Source organism: Gossypium arboreum, chromosome 3, assembly GCF_025698485.1.
Source record: "Gossypium arboreum isolate Shixiya-1 chromosome 3, ASM2569848v2, whole genome shotgun sequence".
NCBI lineage: Eukaryota > Viridiplantae > Streptophyta > Magnoliopsida > Malvales > Malvaceae > Gossypium > Gossypium arboreum.
The window spans coordinates 125,378,109-125,400,721 of record NC_069072.1 but is presented as its reverse complement, the minus strand read 5'-3'; the positions used below and the strand labels follow the sequence as shown (position 1 = coordinate 125,400,721).

Sequence of the window (22,613 nt, the reverse complement as noted above, 5' to 3'; positions counted from 1 at the left end):
TTAAAACTGCATTTTTAAATGGTGAATTGGAAGAGGAAGTGTACATGGAACAACCGGAAGGATTTATTGTTCTAGGACAAGAGCATAAGGTTTGTAAGCTTGTTAAATCTTTATATGGACTTAAACAAGCACTAAAAAAATGGCACCAAAAGTTTGAAAGTGTTGTTTTAGCTAATGGCTAAAAAATAAATGAATCCAATAAGTGTATATATATCAAATTTGAAAATGGAAAAGGTGTCATAATTATATATATATCAAATTTGAAAATGGAAAAGGTGTCATAATTTGCTTATATGTAGATGACATGTTCATTTTTGGCACGGATTTGAAACAAAAAGAAAACACAAAGAAATTTTTATCAAATAACTTTGCTATGAAGGATATGGGTATAGCAGATGTTATTCTTGGGATTAAAATAATCTGAGATGAAAGCACTATAGCTTTATCACAATCACATTACATTGAAAAGATGCTTAAAAAGTTTGATCTTTTCAACTGTATACCAGCATCTACATCCATGGATCCTCAAATAAAATTAGTATCTAATGCTGGTAGGAAAATTAATCAATTGAAATATGCAAGTCTAATTGGTTTTCTTATGTACATAATGACTTGTACAAGACTAGATATTACATATGTTGTTGGAAAATTGAGTAGGTACATAAGTAATCCAAGTAGTTTGCATTGGAAAGCTTTGAATAGAGTACTTAGGTACTTAAAGAAAACTATTAATTATGGATTGTGTTATAATAGATATCCTCCAGTTTTAGAAGCGTATTCAGATGCTAGTTGGATTACAAGTTTAGAAGATCTTGCATTTACTAGTGGGTGGATCTTCATTCTTGGTGGAGGAGCCATTTCTTGGGTTTCCAAGAAACAAACATGTATTACTGATTCCACCATGGCAGCAGAATTTATTACATTAGCCGTTGCATTTAAAGAAGCAGAATGGTTAAGAAATTTGCTTTATAATGTACCTTTATGGCCTAAGCCAATTTCACCTATTTCTATCCGTTGTGATAGTGAGGCTACTCTAACAAAAGCATATAGCCAAGTATATAATGGAAAGTCTAGACACATTGGATTAAAATAGTTATGCCTGACAATTAATCTCTGATGGAGTGATCACTATTAATTATATGAGGTCAAGTGAAAATTTGGCGCATCCTTTGACAAAAAGTCTTGCTAGAGATGTTGTAAAAAGGACCTCAAAAGGGATGGGACCCAAGCCCATTAATTAGAGTCACCCATGATGGAAACTCGACTCAATGCTTGGTATAACGTCATGTCTTAAGTTCAATGAGACAAAGTACATCATTAGTATGTGACTGTTAGCACTATAAATAAATCCATCCTAAGATTAAAGTGCTAGGTACCCATAATGATAAGGGAATGATGAGTAATGTACTCTTAATGGACCCATAACATAATATGTTAGAGTGTTATAATTACAGGAATGCTCTTAATGGGATCTACCTATGTGAGTGGAAGTGTGGCCGCTTCTAGGAGCTCAAGTGCTTGGCTCTAACAACACTCATGAAAAGAGGACACAAACACATGACCATAATAGTGTCCTTAGATACTATGTATTGACCAATGTTGAAATCATTGTGTGAGATGTGTTCGGAAAAATCAAATAAAATAATTGGTTCAAAGCTTAGTCTACCATGCAATTTCGATTAACTTTAACATGTTTTCACTAAGTGAAGGTTCAATCGTAAGATACTTTCATTTATGCAAATTGATTTCCAAGAATATCAAAATCTAAAATATTTGAAAATAGGGGGAGATTGTTGGAACATTTTCAAATATTTATAGTGTTCTAATAACTATAAATGAATGGGTGTAATTAATCAAAAATTATATTTTTGATTTTTGAAAAGAATTATAACTATTTAAATAGTATTATTTGAATAGTTATAATTAAATAAATAATTATGTGCTTATTTTAAAGATATTATTATTCGAAAGACACCTATTGATGAAAGATGTCTCTATGAAGAGACATGAAAATTCCTATAAATAGGAATGAGATTTCATTTGAAAATTATACCAACAAATTCTAATATTCTTTCTTTTCTTCCTTCATTTTCTAATATTATTAGATTATTCTATAAAATATTACTACAAAAATCATTTATAGAAATTGAGTTCCTTGTCATACATTGCTTAGTGTGTAGTGGGCTATTCTCGTCAGTGCAAAATGCAAATAGTCATTGGCTTCATTGTATCCTCGAAATTAATTTGCTTGAAACTTGTTTGCACACCGAAGATAGGTGGGGGCGAATATAACCTTAAAGATAGTGGCTTGATACACATCTTGGAGCCTTGTCCTATTTCTTTTTCTGTTCGAGTTTCATTCGTGTGTTCAAGATTTTCCTCACCGGAGATTTGTACTAACATAATATATATTATTATATTTTAAAATGCTTGTATATTATTAAAGATGCTAGTAATTAGCTGAATAACCGAAAGCTATTAGTAGTAGTCAAATTAATTATTAGTTAGCATTAGTTGAAAATAGGCTATAAAACATCTTGCTATTGTAATTTAAGAATGAGGCAATATACTTTTCATTTAGGTACAATACTAGTCTAGCTTGTAGTTCATCTATTGTTGGTCATCTTCGACACTTTCAACATGGTATCAGACCTAACGCCGATTGTCTAATTCCGGAGACAACGATTTTTTGCTATAATGGCAAATATTTTTGAATGACCTATTGATTACGATCATCCTCTTTATTTACATCCATCTTATATACCTGGCACTATATTGGTTTTTCATTAGCTCACTGGTATTGACAACTATAATATTTAGAGTCGTGTTATGCAAATTGCATTGATTACCAAAAATAAATTGGGTTTCATTGATGGTACTTGTTCCAAAAGATTGGTTGGCAGAAGATTTGTACTCATAGTAGGAGCGATACAACACTATTGTGTTATCTTGGATATTGTATACGGTAAGTAAAGAGCTCTATGCAGGTATCGTTTTTGCTTCAAGTGCAACAGCAGTTTGGCAGGATCTTAGCGAACGATTTAACAAGGTTGATGGTTCAAGAGTCTATTTCTTGCATTGATAAATTTCTTCTCATCTTCAAGGAACTGCTTTGATTTCAACCTATTTCACCAAGCTCAGGTTGTTATGGGGTGAGTATGACTCCTTAGTTCTTGCTTCTTCTTGTGGTTGCGTAAAGACTAAACAAGTTATTGATCACATTGTGTAGCAGCGTCTGTTTCAATTTTTGATGGGTTTACATTTTGAGTAAACTATTCTTTTAGTCATTACCTTTTAATTTTAATTTTCTTTTAAGTTGATTTTAAATAAATTATTTCTTTATTTTAAGATTTTACTTTATTGAATTAACTTTTAATATTATAATATTATAATATTAAAATTAATGATTATTAAATTGGTAAACTTAAAATATAATTAAAAAAGACATATTGATGGCATTTGTCAAATTAAATATATTTTCAAATATAATAAGAGTTAATAATATTAATGATTAAAGTAGAACAAGGATAATATAAAATTACAAAATATCAAATTTTAACAAATTTAACATTAAAAGAAATTAATTTAACAATATATATAAATAAATAACTTGTAATAAATTATTAATAATACTATTTAAATTATAATATATTAATATTAATATTAATATTTGAACCATAATGAAATTTTATATTATTTTAATATTAAATATTATTAAAATTAAATAACATTAATATAAATGATTCTAAAATAATTAAATATTTTAAAAAATATTTTGTAGTTATATTACTTGTCAATTTATTAATAAAATTTTAGGATAATTTTAAAAAATAATATTATAAATTTGGTATACACAACCGACATGTACATCGCATGAGAATACAAACTGTAACGCCCCAAATTTCTTATGTTTGCTTCTGTAAAATTTTGGCACAATTATCTGTCAGCTTCAGTGGTTAAGTGTTTTAGGTATGTGTGAGAGGTCCTAAGTTTAAGCCTCAGTTTTGACAAATTTTGTTATTTTTAGAATTAAGCCCTATCTCTGTTCGATGGGCTTATATTTTATTGCTGTAATTTTATATTAAAATGAGCTTGCTGGTTCGAGTGGTAAGGGAGTTATTAGTGTGTTGGAGGTCTTGTGTTCGAATCCCTACATTAGCATGGGTATTAAGTTTTTACTCAGTTGACTTTGAGAGTCTCGGTTGAATTAGGATTCTAAGAAGTGGTTGTTAGTGGGATAGAGGGGAGGAATTTAGGGGATTTCTGATAACCGATTTTATTTGGTATTATCCCATTCTTTGTTTCAAAAATTTTCTCTTTCTTCCCAAAATTCCCAAAGAACTCTGACGTTATTTTTTTCTGCCCCTTTTCCTTGTTATTTTCTTTCTTTTCCCTTTTCGGCATTTCTACTTTTTGTTCTTTTCGTCAGCTATCGCGATCTCGTATCTGGATATTTGAGTGTTTTGGTGCGTTTGGTAAGTAGGGTAAGTGTTGCGTTTGTTTTGTTTGGTGAATCTTTGTTTGATGCAAATTTGATTTGTGCTTTAGGGGAAGTTCAAGGGGCTGGAGGCTACTGTTCAACACACTAGTAGAGTGGAATCGTCGTTGTTCGTTTAAAGGTAAAGGTTTGGATGGGTTTAAGAGTTGCCTTCTCCTAATGTGGTTTGATTTAGTATATTTTTTTAAGCATCTAACTCGGGGTTTAATTGATTAATTATAGGTTCTGGTGGTCTTGGAAGAGTTTTTGCATCGAAATGATACCAGGTGTGTACCCGAAATACAGAAAAATGGGATTCAGCAAAAGCCAAAAAACCCCACTGTAGATGCTACACGGCCGTGTGGTAGGCCGTGTGCGACGACACGTCCGTGTGATCGACGAAGGCCAGGCCGTGTGCAAGACACGGCCGTGTGGTGGTCGGAGTGTGGCCGTGTGGGCCATACGGGCTAAACCAGACTGGGTGTATCGGCCAAACGGGCGTGTGGGCCCACACGGGTGAGTCACACAGGCGTGTGAACTTTGGGCCAGGCCGTGTGATCTACACGGGCAAGGCCAATCTGGGCCCTGTTATGCCCACACGGGTGTATGGGCCCATCATACTAAAATTTTTCGTAAGGTCGCACGGGTCGTCCTAATCAATTTTGGACCTACCGTAAGGTCAGTAAAGGCTTACTGAACCCTAAAACTATGTGTTCTGTTAGACTGATATACTGTTATGAGCATGCCTATGTTTGTTATCTGCTATTTGTTTATGAATGCATGTTAAGCACGATTTATTTGTTAAGTTTGTATGCATGTTCTGCTATTGTGATTGGGGCGGGATGATGTATATTGGAGGAAGTGTTCTAAAAGGCAAATTATGCCTAGTATCTGGCAGCACGGCTGCATTATATCTGATATGTGCCGCATCGGTACAATATGGTGTGTAGGGTTGAGTGGGTGTTTTAAACCCCATATGGTGTGTAGGGATGGTCGGAGATGGTGTGTAGAGGATGGGGGTAGGATTCTGAAATCTGTTTTGCATATCTGCAACTGTGTCGGTATTTGAAATGGGCTCAGGCCCGAATCTGTTTTTGTATTTGACATGGGCTCAGGCCCGAATGTGAATTTGTTTGATTTGTGATATTTTGTGAAATTCTGCTGGGTTACACACCGAGTTTACGTAAACTCACCCCTTCTCTGTTTATTCTGTACAGGTCACCTACAGGCTTAAGCAGATCGGTGCAGTAGGGACTCGACGGTGACCACTTTTCCAGATCACTGTTTAAGTTTTCGATTTATGGTTTTATTTTATTTTATATTATATTTTGGGTACATTTTGAGAGCTTGTATTTTCTGGGACTCTGGACTCTTTAAAACTGTTTGGGCTTTTGGATTTAACTTGTTTAGTCGATGACATTTTTACTTAAAAGACATGTTTTTCTAAAAACGCAAATTGTTTTCTTAAACATGATGGTTTCCCTAAGCTTCCGCTAAATTGAATATTCATATGATAGTAAACGAAAGCAATTAAAGATTTATGAGTTAAAGGTTTTTATCGAGTTAGCTACAATTTCGAAATCCCTTACATGTGACATCGCCAGATTCGGCCATAACGTCTATGTAACGCCCCCACGCCCGATACCGTCGCCGGAGTCGAGCTTGAGGGGTTACCGAACATAATTTATCAAATTAAGAACTTTAAATCATTTGTTTCTACATTCACAGCTTTCTAACTACCCGCATCACAGTTACAAGAAAAATCATATCTCGAGTTACGAAACTTGAAATCAAGATCCGTAAATTTTCCCTAAATCTAGACTCATATATCTATTTACTAATTTTTTTCTATAATTTTTTGTTGGGCCAATTAGTACAGTTTATTAGTTAAAATCTCCCCTGTTTCAGGGTTCGACTGCTCTGACATCTATGTACTACGAATCAGATATCTCTCTATACAGAATTTCAATGACTACAAGGTTTGTTTTTCTTAAAACTAGACTCAATATGGAATCTGTACATATAAAGAAAAACTTCTAATTATTTTTTTAAAATTTATTATGAATTTTTAAAGTCAAAACAGGGGATCCAAAAATCACTCTGGCCCTATTTCACAAAAGTTTAAATATCTCATAAAATATAATTTATATTCCTATTTTGTTCAATCCACATGAAAATAGACTCATTGAGCTTCAATTTCATAACTTACTCATTATTTATTTCCATTTATACTATTTTTAGTGATTTTTCAAATTCATATCATTGTTGCAGTAATATTCTGTTTTAAGGCAAGTTTCATCTTTCCATGAATTTTTATGAACTAGATAACCTATTAAACTTCCATAATATCAAACATGATCTAAATTAGCCATCACCATGACTTATCAGTATCAAACATTTTCTCAACCAAACATGGTCATATCATAAAATTATTTACACAAAATAAGTATATTGCTATACATGCCATACTTAAGTTTTACAAGCCATTTACCCAGATGAAAGTCCTTTGGATAGTGTGATCGAACCTTCGACCCGTCCCGATTCCCAAGCTAGCTTGTTCAAAACTACAGTAAATAAAGAGGAGGGAGTAAGCATAAATGCTTAGTAAGTTCATATGTAAATAACAAGTAACATAACTATACAAATATACCAAACAACTTTAGCATGGTATCACCAAAACATATATCACATTTCTAAACATCATTCATCATCTTACCACCTTATCGTTGTTGTATCTAATTTCAACCCGAGGGTTAAGAACATACCTGTCCAAATTGTCCATTTCACAACACTTACCAAAACGTCACTTGCATCTTAAGTGTTCTTCCATTTCACTAGAAATTTCACCCGTTGAACACATCGGAATACAACTCGGATACACGGATAATTTGCACATAAGTGCCTCATATGTAATCAAGAAATCATGTAACCCGCCCTTAAGTGAACTCGGACTCAACTCAACGAGCTCGGGCGTTTGCATCCATAAGTGAACTCGGACTCAACTCAACGAGTTCGGATGCCTAGTTACATCTCACGAACTCGGACTCAACTCAACGAGTTCGGATATTTGCATCCATAAGTGAACTCGGACTCAACTCAACGAGTTCGGATGCTCAACCATCCTAGTGACATGTCACTTGTATCCTAATCTATTCCTAAGGTTCAAACGGGCGTTTTCCTCGATCACACATCTTTGCCATCTTCCACGGAATATCGAAATTGATACTTCGGTGATAGTTCATACTCATCAAGTAATTCACATAATTACATATTATTCAACAATAACCACAAAGCATAATATTTCATGATAATAATCAGCATCATATCATATAAACAACATTAAATTGCTTAAAATGACAATTATGTTACTCCATTTACACATGAACTTACCTCGTATGCGAAAATGGCTACTTTTACCATTTCGTCCACAACTTGGTATTTTCCCCATTTTAGTCCGAATTTTAGTTTTCCTTGCTCTATCATTTAAAATATAGTCTAATTAGGACTCACATTATTCAAATTGACCCAAAATCATATTTTGGCAAAATTATAGTTTTGCCCCTAAACTTTTGCATATTTACACTTTTGCCCCAAAGCTCGTAAATTAAACTTCAGCCTATTTTCTTATGTTTTATGACATTCTGATCATTTTTCCCTTCTATGGCAACATCAAATTCTCACTCTAACATGTACTTATGACTATTAGGTATTTTTACCGATTAAGCCTTTTTCTAGTTTTCGCTTAAAACCGAGTAGCACAAGTTGTCTAACATAATTTAAAACCTCATATTCTATCATAAAACACCAAAATACACAAATTTCACTTATGGGTATTTTTCCAAATATAAACCCTAGGTTAAATTATTGCTAGCATAAGCTAAATCGAGCTACCAGGACTCCAAAAACGTAAAACTCATTAAAAACGAGGCTAGAACGGACTTACAATCGAGCTTGGAAGCTTGAAAAACCCTAGCCATGGTTTCTCCTTGCTATATTTGGCCATGGGGTTGAAGATGAGCAAAATTGGCTTTTAATTTTGTATTTTAATTCATTTACCCCTAAATGACCAAAATGCCCTTACTACTAAACTTTCCAAAAATTCCATCCATGTCCAATTTTTGTCCATAGACTTAGAAATTGGTAAAATTTCTATTTAAGACCTCCTAATTAATATTTCAAAACAATTTCATACTAGAGACTTCTAGAATGCAAGTTTTACAAATTATTCGATTTAGTCCCTAATTTCAATTTAAGCACTTTATGCATAAAATTTCTTCACGAAATTTTCACACAATCATGCAATCATATCATAATCATCAAAATAATTATAAAATAATTATTTCTATCTCGGATTTGTGGTCACGAAACCACTATTCCGATTAAGCCCTAATTCATGATATTACAGTCTAGGCCGGGTTTGAGGTGCTACGCAAACTAGTTAAATACTATTATCTATTGGATATCCAATCCAAAAAAAAAAAATCAATCATTTTTTAGATATCAAAATTCACAAAAATCTAAATTCGAATCTAGTAATATTCTTTATATGCATAAAATCAAAATTATAAGTACTTTGTAATTAGTGAATTTAGATATTAGAATCCACATCTATTATCTGAATATGCGATGCAAGTTTGGATAATGGACATTTGAAGCAACTATCTGCATCCGCAAATTTTAAATTTGAATTCAAATATTAATCAAATCCGAAAAAAACAAATTAGATATTTAGCTTCAACTTGAATTAAGTATTTTAACTTTATATTTAATTCAATTATATGTTAATTTTGAGATAAATTCATTAAATTATTTATTTTCATGCAGAATTAATAATTACCATTATTTAGAATGCTTTAATAGAAAAAAAATATAAAAGTAAAAGAAATTTTAAAAATTCATCTCAAAGTTAATTATTGTTACTATATATAATTAAATTAAAATTAAAATTTAAAATTTTAACTATAAAAATTATTAATATATGAATGATATGTTTTGTTTTCTTAAATGCTGGGATGCTATATCACTTCATTTCTAACATTCTTTTTTTTCTTTTATGTTATGATATTAAAAATGATTTTGCTTGATAATTGAAAAACTAAATATAAAAAAATTAAGTGTTAAGTTTAAGTTATGAAATTTGTTTAATATATTTATTAAAATTAAGTGCACAATATGATTAAACTGTTTAATTAATGTAATTTTTAAAAATTTAAATGTAAAGTATTTAAATGTAAAAGAAATAAAATGAATTGAAAAAACTCTGCACTAGTGTAATTATGTGAGGAAAATGTTTATTTATTACATATATTACAATAGTTAGACATAAAATAAAAAATAGTTAATACAAATTTAAGCTTAAAATTAGAAATATGAGTAAAAATTTTAGTATAAAAATAAGATCTTTTCAAAATAAATAGAAAGTTTTCCTTCTCTTTTCCAAAAGCAAGTCAAGTGAGTGCCTAAAATTATCAATTGAAATTAGTTTATGGTTAGCTCATAGACTAAAACATAGTGAAAAATAGTATTTCTACCGAATGTAGCATGAGTGATAAGTAACTCTTTATCTTTTATTATTTTCACTCTTTTCATTCAATCATTTACTTTTTATGTTGGATTATCAAAAGCGTTTATAAATCACCAAAATATTAATTTTAGATTATTTAATTATTTTCAATTGATTATTTAAATAGGGACCATGTTATTTCGATAATAACCAATTAGTTTTTTATACTAGTGAATAAGTATGTTCCAATGGAGAAAAGAGTAAAGGGTTTACAAATATAGTGATTGAACCCTGAATCTCATGTTAATCAACTTGAAATTCACACAATTTGTTGCTTAACGGGTGGATGATCGGCAATAACCAATTAGTTTTATCCTTTTATAGTTTCAATATATGATTAATGCTATAGTAAATTGACTGCTGAACAGAATTGCCAAAATCATAGCTCAACTAAATAACAATATCAACACATAATTTGTTTGTAAATTGAATCACAATGATAAACATTATAGCAGTTCTATAACCTGCAATTTCATTGAAATATCACCAGAAATTTGAAGAGAACAAAGGCAGAGTAATAGTTATTACAGGCAGATGACAAGTCTGCTTTATGTGTATATAATATAGGATTGTAGCAGTCAAAATGTATCGGACATAAGTGGATGAACATCTGATACAGATGTAATGCTGGAATCCATGTAAGATCCGTTTGAGGATGAAGTGAAGTCCCCAATCTCAGTTGGTTTTGTGACAACGACCTCAGCTTGTTTTGGCCGAGTGGGGAAGCAACCTCTCAAAATTCTAATTCTCTCCAGTTCCATGGCCACTTCTTTCATTGTTGGTCTATCTTTTCCATCTAAGTTTAAGCATCTTTTAGCAAGGTAAGAAACTGCGACTAGTTCCTCCTTTTTTAGCAAGGTAAGAAACTGCAACTAGTTCCTCCTTTTGGCCATCCTTCAAAACTTGAGGGTCAAGTATATCTAGAAAATGGTTTTGGTCCACCGAGGAGATGAAATAGTAGACTAGGCCTTTTTTTTCTTGGGATCCAGATGTTAAGATTGGCTTTTTTCCTGTTAAGAGCTCGACCAGAACTACTCCAAAACTATAAACATCATTTTTCTCAGTGAGTTGACTTGACTGGAAGTATTCAGGATCTAAATACCCAAAGGTTCCTTTAACTTGAGTTGTCAAGTGAGTTTGATCAATGCCGATTGATCTCGATGTTCCGAAATCTGATACCTTAGCTCGGAACTTTTCATCTAGTAGTATGTTACTACACTTTATATCTCTGTGAAAAATGGGGACAGAAGCAGATGAGTGCAAGTAAGAAACTGCATTTGAAACTTCAGCTGCTATGCGTATTCGAATATCCCAAGATCTTGGGTATTCTTCATTTTGGTCATGCATTAGCTGATAAAGGGTTCCATTTGGAATGAATTCATAGACGAGTAGAGGGAATTCGGTCTCTAAGCAACAGCCTAATAATTTGACAACATTTCGGTGATCAACTGCGGCAAGTATAACGATCTCATTGATGAATGGGTCTAGATGATCTTGGTCTACTATTTTGGACTTCTTTACAGCCACAATGCTCCCATCATGCAACATTCCTTTGTAAACCACACCTTGGCCACCACGACCCAGGATTCTCTTCTCGTTATAGTGATCGGTTGCAGTTTGTAACTCTTTGGAAGTGAAGAGTTTAATATTCTCCACACTACCTTCTTCAGAAGACAACTTTTTCTCAAGCAGTAGCCCACCATTTCTTTTAAAATGCTCTTGCTTGCGTTTTATTTTTCTTCTTTTCTTCAGTTTCCTATAAAGCCACCAAACTCCAGCAAGGAACAATGCTGCAGCTAAACAAATACCTGCGATCAAAATGAAAGTCAGTCATCGATTAACTTCTGACATTCTTAATATCTCCATTTTAAGCTAAAATTTGAGATAAGATTTTCCATTTTAAGTTCTAATGTCATACTATCCCAAGAGGAGAGCAAGAAAGCCAATGCTAGTTCCTAACAATTAAATGAATAAGGTAAACTATTCTCGAGCAGAAAACAGAGATCTGATAGACTTGATCTAATCTTTTGGCAGCTTTTCATGTAATACAATATAATTAAATAGAATGGCCTTATTCTGAGTGATGAAATTGTTTATGGGTCAAGCCGACCCCCTTGAGGCAACAGTGAGTTGCGAAAGTTAAGCACCAGTCCTGCTTGTAAATATAGATACACCGGCTTACAAAATATTTCATAAAAATATAATCTAATTTTTTGGACATAAAGATATAACGAAATTATAGCTTGCACCAGCAAGGATGCGCAACTGACCGTCAAGAGATATGTCGACGATCTCAATGCTACTGGTGTTTAAGAATGCTTTGTTGGGTGTGACACTGATGTCACATGTGATGAAAAAATTTTCACTGATGTTGCAATCGCCGCTGGTACCAAACGGATATGGGATGGTAACTTCACCGCAGCGACTTCGGCACCCGGTGTTCGCTTGATAAGCAACCGCTTCCGTCGCTATTACCGCCAATATTACACTGAGAAAGATCATATGCTGCATAATTAGCACTGCTGATCTCAAACCCATAACCATTTTCCTATATTATACTTTGTTACGGACATCAGTGCTTTAATTTACAGATTTACAAATTTCCAAGCACATAATAGGGCTTTTATATAGGCAAGCTTGCTTAGGATGATATCAGTAACTCAATGGTTAAATTTCCTGGGAAGTACCTGCAACTAGATCAAATTATTCCATCTGTTATTAAATGGATCAATTTAATCTCTATACTATTAAAATATCAAATAAGTTCAAATTATAATAAAATTAACATTTATTATATAAAAATGTATTGAATTTTTTTAATTATAGTTAAATTCTAAACAAAAATTTTATTTACAGAAATATAAAACTTTAAAAATATTTCACCCTATTAAACAATAAATGATATTCTTTAAACCAAAATGTTAATTCAATTTTAATTTGATCTTATTTAATTAATTTTAATAATAAAAGACTAAATTATTAAATAAATTAATTTTATCAAGTAAGGAAATTGGCACATTTACCTTAACTCAAAAGACCAACGTGGATATCTTGTCTTCGGCAAGTTTTGGTAGTAAATGGATGCTAACTTTGATTTGGTCAAATAAAGTGCCTCACGTCCTTTTATTGCATGTGCGAAATTGTGTTAATTTGTTCACCAAAAATTCCTTGTACTTTTTATTAATACTAAAACTATCACTATTGTAAATACAATAACTAAAATAAGTGAAATTGATTTTTTTTAAACCAAATTCGAACTCAAACTATTTTTTACACAAGTGAATATTTGATTAATAAGTCATAACTTTTTTCAAAAGGTGAGTATTCGATTAATAGATCATAAGTTGGGTTTAAGTGAAATCAATCTTTATGTATAGGGATTCCTTCCTTATAATCAAACCATAATCTTTAAGAACATTGATAAAGTTTTTAAGTGTATGAAAGTTAAATATATGAGGATATGAATATGTTATTGAAATAAATATTTTAATTTTATATATTTAAAAATTTATTGAAAGATTGTATGTACATAAATCAAGACATGCCTTGGACTTGTATATTCCAAAATATATATATATATATATATATATATATCAAGAAACAATACTTACAATTAGGGTAAAGTTAGGAATTTTTTAGGAGGTCGGAATTAAATTGTATATTTTATGATATTAAAATATAATTTTATCATTTTAATAATCTATATCTTTATAATTTTGATAGGACTAAATTAAATTTTTATCATTTTGGAGGGCCAAAATGTAATTTTATCATTACTAATTTAAAATTTTATAAATTATAAAGAATTTAAATGAAAATTTTATGTGAAAATAGGGATAATAGAATTATATATTTTAAGTTATGAAGGTGGACTAAGTTTTAAATTAAATTAAATTATATATATATATATATATTAGCTAGATTTGGGGATGGGAATAACTTACATAAGGATGATCTTAAAATTAAAGTTTTAGGCATTAATAAAATTTTGTTACATCATCCAATTTTAAAAACATAAAATTATTGTTATACACTCTTTCATAGAGAAATTAATTATTATTATACACTCATTCATAGAGAAATTATTTTATGAACCTTTCTAACTACATTGTTCATGATCCCTTTTAATTATTTAATTACATTTCAACAAATTTTTTATTTCATTGACACACGATTTTAATAATTTTTTTTACCCTGAACCCTAAATAAAAAATCATGAATCTTGAATCCAAAATATAGAACCCCAAACTTTAAACCCTAAACTAGATCTCCAAACCTCAAAAAAGTAACTAAAAACCATTTAACATTAAACTCGAACACTAAACCCCAAACCTTTAAACTTTGAGCTTGAACCTTAAACCCCAAATTCAAAACCCAAACTCAAAAAATTGCACAAAAATTACAATTTTTTGGTTGCTAAAAATAAAAAATATTAACTTATGGAAAAAATAAAATGATTAAAATTTATAAAAGAATAAAAGGCGTTTGTTTACAATTTACAAAATTAATTATTTTAAGTAATTTAACTAAGTTAAATTAAGTTGGGGAAGATATTAGATATAGATGTGTGTATAATAATACTTTGTTATCTTTAAAATTCAATGATGTGACACTATTTTATTGGTGCCTAAAAATTATATATAATTTATTCCATTTTATTATATTAATTATGTAATGCCCCAAAATTCTCATTTTTGGTTTCTGTTAAAATGTGACACAACTGTTGTCTACTTTAGTGGTTATGTGTTCTATGTGTGTGTGAGAGGTCCCAAGTTCAAGCCTTAGCTTTGGCAAATTTTGGTATTTTTCTGACTTAAGCCCTATTCTTGCCTAGTGGGCTTATATTTGATTATTTGTAGAACCATATTAGAATAGGCCTGCTGGTTTGGTGGTTAAAATTGGTGTTGGTGTGTTGAAAGTCTGGAGTTTGAATTCCTGGGCGAGTGTGGGAGATTATTTTTACTCTGTTAACGGAGAAAGTTCGGTGGAATCAAAATTCTGTATTGGTTGAGATGTAGTGGGTTTAGTGGGAGTTAATTGAGGGATTTGGGGGATAATTGTGATTTTATTTTTATTTTTATTTTCTATTTTCAATTTCCTGAATTTTCTCCATCTTTTGACGTTTTGCTTCTCCTTCCCCTGCCGAATTTTATTTGTTTTTATGCTCCTATTCTTCGATTTTCCAAATTGTTTCCTCTTTGTTCAACGGTTGTGTGTGCACGTCAGTAAGTAACTGCTTCCATCTACTTTTTTACGTCTTGAATAGTTTTCTAAAAGGGGTTTGTGTTGGTTCTCTTGGATTAGGCGAAGGTTTGAGCGTTAAAGGTTCTTGTTTGTTACTGGTAAGTTTGCGAATACGTTATTGATGTGGTGAGTTCCCATTCGTGGAATCTTTTCGTCAATGTTTCAAAGTTGTTATTGAAATTGAGTGTTGTTTTGACAATATTTAGGCTTTGGAAGGCTCGAGAGTGGTTTCGCATCAATTTGATACAAGATGTGTACCTAGAAACACAAAAAAAAGGTTTCGACAAAAGTCAAAAACCCTACTTTTGATGCCAAAACACGGGCGTGTGATCGATGAGGACAGGCCGTGCACATAAGACATGGCCGTGTGATGGCCAGATAAGCCGTGTGCGACACACGGGCTAGACTAATTTGGGCCGTGTGGGCCACACGGGCGTATGGGCCCACACGGGTAGTCCACATGGGCGTGTGGGAATTTAGGTTAGGCCATGTGATCGACATAGGCCAAGGCCAATCTGGACGTGTGGGCCCACATGGGCTGGCCATATAAGCGTGTGAGCCCATTTAATTGAAATGTGTTCTAAGATTGCACGGGTTGCCCAAGTCGACAGTGAACCTACTGTAGGGTCGGTAAGCACTACTTAGACCCCTAAATGCGTGAATTGTATGTATGATGTATGTATAAAGAATAATGATTATATGAATAAATACTGAACTGTATGTGTATTAGCATGTCATATACTGTATGTTGCATTGCAATGGGATGAGATGATGATATTTGGAGGAAGTGTACTGAAAGCCTCTTAAGCCTAATATTTGGCAGCTCAACTGCAATTTACTGATTATGTGCCGCATTCGGTACTACTTGGAGTGTAGGGATGAGTGAGTGTTTTAAACTCTAAATGGAGTGTAGGGATGGATGGAGATAGTGTGTAGAGGTTAGTTGGGTAAGACTCTGTTTACTGATTAATGTATATCTAATACTGTTACTATAATGGGCTTAGGCCCTAATACATATCTGATACTGAGACTGAAATAGGCTAAGGCTTGAACTGCTACTGAAACTGAAATGGGCTTAGGCCCAGACTGTATTTAACTGTTTGCTCTGATTGATTGTATGCTTGTTATCGGTTGAGATTACATACTGAGTTTACGTAAACTCACCCCTTTCTATTTTATCTGCACAAGCAATCCCCAGACTTAGACGGATCGGTGCGGCAGGAGACTCTGCGATGATCACTTGTCTACTGAACGGTTTCTATTGCATTATAGTTTTTATTACTTATTTTGGGTTATTTGATGTAATTTGGACTTTTTGGACTGTTTACCATTATTTTAGGAGTTTAACTATTTTCATGGATTTTAAGAACTGCAAAACTCAAGGAAAACTCGATTTCACTAAAAATAACGTTTTTCCTAAATGCGAACGGTTTTCTTAAAATATCACCATTTTAAAAGCTTCTACTATACAATATGTTTCTAAATGAATCCAATTTAATGAGAAAATGATTTGGAATTGTCAAGAGATAAATAGAAGTTAATAAACGAAAGAGGTTTTAACATGATAAATTCATTTTCAAGTTTCATTCCATGTGACATCACCAGATTCAACCATAACATCTAGGTCGAGTTTGGGGTGTTACATTTAGTGGTATCAAGGTCAAATTGCAAAACTTACCTGCGGATTTGGGGTTTTAAAACTTTTTTTTTAAGAACTGATTTTCCAATGATTTGAAATGATATGACTGAGAATGTGGTACATCAAGTTTTCGGCGCCGATTCTGTAAGTATTTTGATAAACTATTATAGATAGTCTATTCTGAAACACTCTAATTAGTGTATATTGAAACTGTAGTGAAGCTGAAACTGCTAAAGACTATACTTGCGAAAAACAAAATCTGAATTTATGATACTGCTTTCCATAAAACATCTGTTAATAAATACTGGAACTGTAACTGATTCATAAAATTTATAATACAGATAAATTCGATTAGACATGAGCGTACGGGGTATCCGTGGACGTGGTACTCGAGGCCGTGGTAGAGACCGTAGAGGGGCTTGAGCTGAGTCTTCTTCTCTGGGTAGCATGCCAAATTTGGACACGAGTGAGACATCCGTGTCACCTGTTATTGAGACTGGGTCTCAGGATCACATGGCTGGGGTTGACACATTATTCTAGGCTATGTTAAGGATACTGAAGAGGGTCGTTGGGCCCAATACTGGATCTGGAGACTGAGGTTCAGTTACGGAATGAGTTCGGTCTAATGAAGCAGAACTTTTTAGGGGTGTCACTGGAGTTGCCCCTAATGTGGCTGAGTACTAGTTGAAGGCCACAGAGAGGATTATAGACGATCTGGACTGTTCCCTTGAGCAGAAATTAGAGGGTGCAGTCTCATTGCTTCACGATAAGACCTATTAGTGGTGGCTAACCGTTAAGTAGGGCACACAGCCTGATAGTCTTTTTTGGGAGTTCTTTAAGTCTACCTTCCAAGGAAAGTATATGGGAGCAAGTTACATTGATGCTCGTAAATGCGAGTTTCTAAATCTCACTCAGGAAGACTGATCAGTGGCCGAGTATGAGGTCGAATTTCTGAAACTGAGTCGCTATGCGCAAGGTATGGTGTCAACTGAATATGAGAGATGTATCCGATTTGAGGATGGCCTCAGGGATAATTTGAGGGTGTTGATTACTCCACAGAGGGAGCGAGAGTTTGCTGTACTGGTAGAGAAAGTGAAGATTGCCGAGGATGTTAAGCGCGTTGAGCACCAGAACAGAGACCATGGAGGGGTAAGAACAAGAAGGATTTGAAGCCCTCGAGTTCGGTATAGAGGCTTAAGAAAAAGGCCAAGGCTGATGGGTCAATTAGAGCTAGCCCCCTATTGCTTCTACTAGTTTGCAACTGTATGGGGATTGTGGTAGACACCATCAAAGTGAGTGTTGGAGGAGGCATGTTTGAGGTGTGGGTCATTAGAGCACTGTATTCGGGAGTGTCCATTGAGGGTCGATCAGATGCAAGCTCCGAGTTCTGGTACTGCACAGCCACAAAGAGTAGTTCAGCAGCCACCGAGAGGTCGTGGTCAGGCTAGGAATGGTAACGGTATGGGCAGTAGACAGAGAGCACCGGCCAGAGGTGCTGGACAGACTGAGGCGAAGCAACTTGCTCTTGTTTATGCTGCTCATCATCGAGAGGACAGAGATGATTCAGACGTCATTACCGGTATATTCTTAATTTTTGATGTACTCTATTTTGATCTGATAGACATAGGATCTACTCATTCCTACATAGCCTGTGCTATTTTTAAAAATCAAAGGTTATCGGTTAAGAGCACTACGAGTGAGGTCATTATACTGAGTTCGTTGGGGCAACCTATTCGAGTTAGCAAATTGTATAGAGATTTTCAACTAGAGGTTCAAGGATCGATGTTTCTGGCTAATCTAATGGAGTTTCCATTTGGAGAGTTCGACCTGATTCTAGGTATGGACTAGTTGGTCAAGCACCGTACCAGTTTTGATTGTGTGATTAAGAGGGTTGTTTTAAAAACTGAGGAGGATAATGAGATAGTAATGATTGGGGAACGTCGAAATTTTTTGACAAATGTGATTTTTACACTGGTGGCTGAGAAACTGGTTCGTAAGGGATGTGAGGCGTTCTTAGCCTATATTAGTGTTTCCATTTCTGGGGACTCTATTGTAAAAGACATCAGAATTGTAACGGATTTTCCAGACGTCTTTCTTGAGGAGTTACTAGGTTTACCTCGGAATTAGGAAGTGGAATTTGGGATTGAGCTTCTTTCTGGTACAACTTTAGTGTCTATCGCCCCTTATTGAATGACACCGAAGGAGGTTGTGGAGCTTAAGGCTCAACTTCAGAAGTTGTTGGACTGTGGTTTCATCCGTCCGAGTGTGTCTCCGTAAGGAGCATCGGTCATGTTTGTTAAGAAGAAGGATGGGACCATGAGGATGTATATTGATTATCGACAGCTGAACAAGCTGTTATTAAGAATAAGCATCCACTTTCGAGGATCGACGACTTATTTGATCAGTTTCATGAGGTTTCAGTATTTTTAAGATAGATCTCTATTCAGGGTGTCATCAGCTCAGAGTTAAGGGTGAGGATATTCATAAGACTATTTTCAAGACTCCTTATGGGCATTACAAGTTCCTAGTTATGCCTTTTAGGTTGACGAATGCACCGACCGCATTTATGGATCTGATGAACCATGTGTTTTAGCCCTATCTGGATCAGTTCATCATAGTGTTTATCGACGACATCTTGGTATACTCTAAGACTGAGGAAGAGCATAATGATCATCTTAGAGTAGTGCTTCAGATTCTACGTGATAAGTAACTCTACGCTAAATTCAGTAAGTATGAGTTCTGGCATTGTGAAGTCACTTTTTTGGGGCACGTAGTTTCTGCAGAGGGGATTCGAGTTGATTCTTGAAAGATTGAGGCTATGCTGGATTGGAAACAACCAAAGAATATGTCTGAGATCTGTAAATTTCTAGGTTTGGTGAGTTATTATAGGCGGTTTGTGGAAGGTTTCTCACTGATTGCAGTGCCCTTAACTAAGCTGTTATGTACGGGTATACCACTTGTCTCGATTGATGCGTAGCAAACGAGCTTTGAGAAACTCAAGACTATTCTGACTGAGGCTTCTGTTCTGATACAACCTGAATCTGGAAAGGAGTTTGTAGTGTATAGTGACGCATCACATGTTGGATTGGGTTGTGCGTTAATGCAGGATGGTAAAGTTGTGGCATATGTGTCTCATTAGCTCAAGACGCATAAGACAAAGTATCCGACACATGATTTGGAATTGGCTATTGTAGTTTTTGCCTTGAAAATTTGGAGGCACTATTTGTATGGTGAGAAGTGCATTATCTACACTGATCACAAAAGCCTTAAGTACCTCTTGACTCAAAAGGAGTTGAATCTTAGGCAGCGTAGATGGATTGAGCTGCTCAAGGACTATAACTGTACTATTGAGTACCATCCTAGCAAGGCCAATATGGTGGCCGATGCGTTGAGCCGTAAGGTGATGACTGATCTGAGAGCGATGTTAGCTCAACTTAGTCTGTTAAATGATGAGAATCTTTTGGCCGAGTTGCAACTTAAGCCGACTTGGATTGAGCAGATCCGAGATAAATAGTTGAAGGATAAGTCTCTAAGTTTACGTTTCTATTAGGTTGAGAGTGGCAGTACTATATACTTTAGGTTGAACAGTGATGAGGTACTCTATTTTTGTGGTCAGATTTGTGTACCGAATGATACTGATATGAGACAATCTATTCTGAGAGATGCGCATAGTAGCCTTTATGCTATGCATCCTGGTGGGAATAAGAAGTACCAAGATCTTTGAGAACTGTACTAGTGGCCGGGATTGAAGCGTGAGGTTACTGATTTTGTGGCACGATATCTTCAGTTACCTTCAGGTTTGTTACAGCCGGTTAAGATTCCACTATGGAAGTGGGAGCAAGTAACGATGGACTTTATTAGTGGGTTGCCCTTGACACCCACTAAGAAGAATTTTGTTTTGGTCATCATAGATCGATTGACTAGGTTTGCATACTTCATTCCGGTTAGGACTGACTTCTCTCTTTAAAAGTTGGCGAAGTTCTACATCTCTGAGATAGTGAGACTACATGGGGTACCGATCTCGATCATTTTTTATAGGGATCCTCACTTCACGTCTCGATTCTGGAAAAAGTTACATGAGGTTCTGGGTTTAAGATTGGACTTTAGTACTGCGTTCTATCTTCAGACCAATGGTCAATCTGAGAGGGTGATTCAGATACTAGAGGATATGCTGAGGAACTGTGTCATCAAATTTCGAGGTAATTGGGAGGATTATCTGTCATTAGCTGAGTTCGCCTACAATAACAGTTTTTAGTTGAGTATTCAGATGACACATTACGATGCTTTGTATGATCGTAAGTGCCGTACTCCTTTGTATTGGACTGAGCTGGGCGAATGTTGCGTGTTGGGTTCTGAGCTGGTTTCCGAGATTGAAGATAAGGTTTGGCTGATTAGGTATCATCTGAAGGTAGCTTCTGACAGGCAGAAGTCTTATGCTGATTTAAAGAGACGTGAGATTGAGTATTCTGTGGGGGACCTCGTGTTTCTTAAGGTCTTGCCATAGAAGAAGGTCTTGAGATTCGGTCACAAGGGTAAGTTGAGCTCTAGGTTTTTTGGGCCTTACCAAATTCTGAAGCGAGTGGGACCGGTCTTTTATCAGTTGGAGTTACCTCAAGAGTTAGACCATATTCATGACGTATTCCACGTCTCGATGTTGAGGCATTACCGCTCTGATCCATCTCATATTGTCCCTGTTGAAGAGATTGAGGTTAGGCCAGATCTGACCTTTGAGGATGAGCCGTTTCAGATTCTGGATTGCGATGTAAAGTTCTTCAGAAAAAGTCCATCCCTTTAGTAAATGTGCTGTGGCAGAATCATAGCACTGAGGAGGCCACGTGGGAGTCTGAGAATACGATGCGTTAATAGTATCCTCATCTATTCTGATCAGGTAAATTTCTAGGCTGAAAATTTCTTTTAAGGGGTAGAGTTGTAAAGCCCCAAAATTCTCATTTTTGGTTTTTATTAAAATATAATACAACTATGTGTCTGCTTTAGTGGTTATGTATTCTGGGTATGTGTGAGAAGTACCAAGTTTAAGCCTTAGCTTTGGCAAATTTTTGTATTTTTTTTTACTTTAGCCCTATTCTTGCCTAGTGGGCTTATATTTGATTATTTGTAGAACCATATTAGAATAGGCCTGCTGGTCTGGTGGTTAAGATAGGAGTTGGTGGAGTTGGTGTGTTGAAGGTCTGTTGTTTGAATCCTTGCGTAAGCATGAGAGATTATTTTTACTCTATTAATGGAGAGAGTTTCGGTGGAATCAAAATTCTATGTTGGTTGAGATATAGTGGGTTTAGTGGGAGTTAATTGAAGGATTTTGGGGATAATTGTGATTTTATTTTTATTTTCTATTTTCAATTTCTCGAATTTTCTCCATCTTTTGACTTTTTACTTCTTCTTTCCATACCGAAATTTTTTTATTTTTATTACTCATCTTTTTCGATTTTCCAAATTGTTTCCTCTTTGTACAACTGTTATGTACGCACGTTGGTAAGTAGTTGTTTCCAGCTACCTTTTTGTGTCGTGAATAGTTTTCTAAAATGGGTTTGTGTTGGTTCTCATGGATTAGGTGAAGGTTAAGATTTCGGGGGTGCTCTTGCAATGGTTTGAGCGTTAAAGATTCCTGTTCGTTACTGGTAAGTTTGCGAATACATTATTAATGTGGTGAGTTCACATTCGTGGAATCTTTC

At 34.3% G+C, this 22,613-nt stretch overlaps 1 protein-coding gene and 1 long non-coding RNA gene across 2 annotated transcripts; both read right to left on the bottom strand.

Annotated features, from left to right (window-relative positions):
• Positions 1-6,787: 6,787 nt before the first annotated feature.
• LOC128290075 (uncharacterized) lies at positions 6,788-8,496 on the bottom strand. Its single transcript, XR_008279715.1, has 2 exons — positions 8,421-8,496; positions 6,788-7,041 (listed from the first exon to the last, which is right to left on the bottom strand). It is a non-coding gene; the product is annotated as an uncharacterized LOC128290075 (long non-coding RNA).
• A 2,014-nt stretch (positions 8,497-10,510) lies between these two features.
• Positions 10,511-12,669, bottom strand: LOC108475661 (wall-associated receptor kinase-like 1). The gene is made up of 3 exons (XM_053026370.1): positions 12,311-12,669; positions 10,914-11,848; positions 10,511-10,882 (listed from the first exon to the last, which is right to left on the bottom strand). The coding sequence occupies exons 1-3, from the start codon at positions 12,582-12,584 to the stop codon at positions 10,619-10,621; spliced, it is 1,473 nt and encodes a 490-aa protein (XP_052882330.1). The 5' UTR covers positions 12,585-12,669; the 3' UTR covers positions 10,511-10,618.
• Positions 12,670-22,613: the final 9,944 nt, after the last annotated feature.

Excerpts from the sequence above, each read along its gene's own strand:
- LOC108475661 (XM_053026370.1), bottom strand. The coding sequence starts at position 12,584 with ATGGTTATGGGTTTGAGATCAGCAGTGCTAATTATGCAGCATATGATC. Across the intron at positions 11,849-12,310 it reads CGTCGACATATCTCTTGACG|GTATTTGTTTAGCTGCAGCA; the intron begins GTCAGTTGCGCA and ends TTTTGATCGCAG. Across the intron at positions 10,883-10,913 it reads ATGGCCAAAAGGAGGAACTA|GAACTAGTCGCAGTTTCTTA; the intron begins GTTGCAGTTTCT and ends CTAAAAAAGGAG.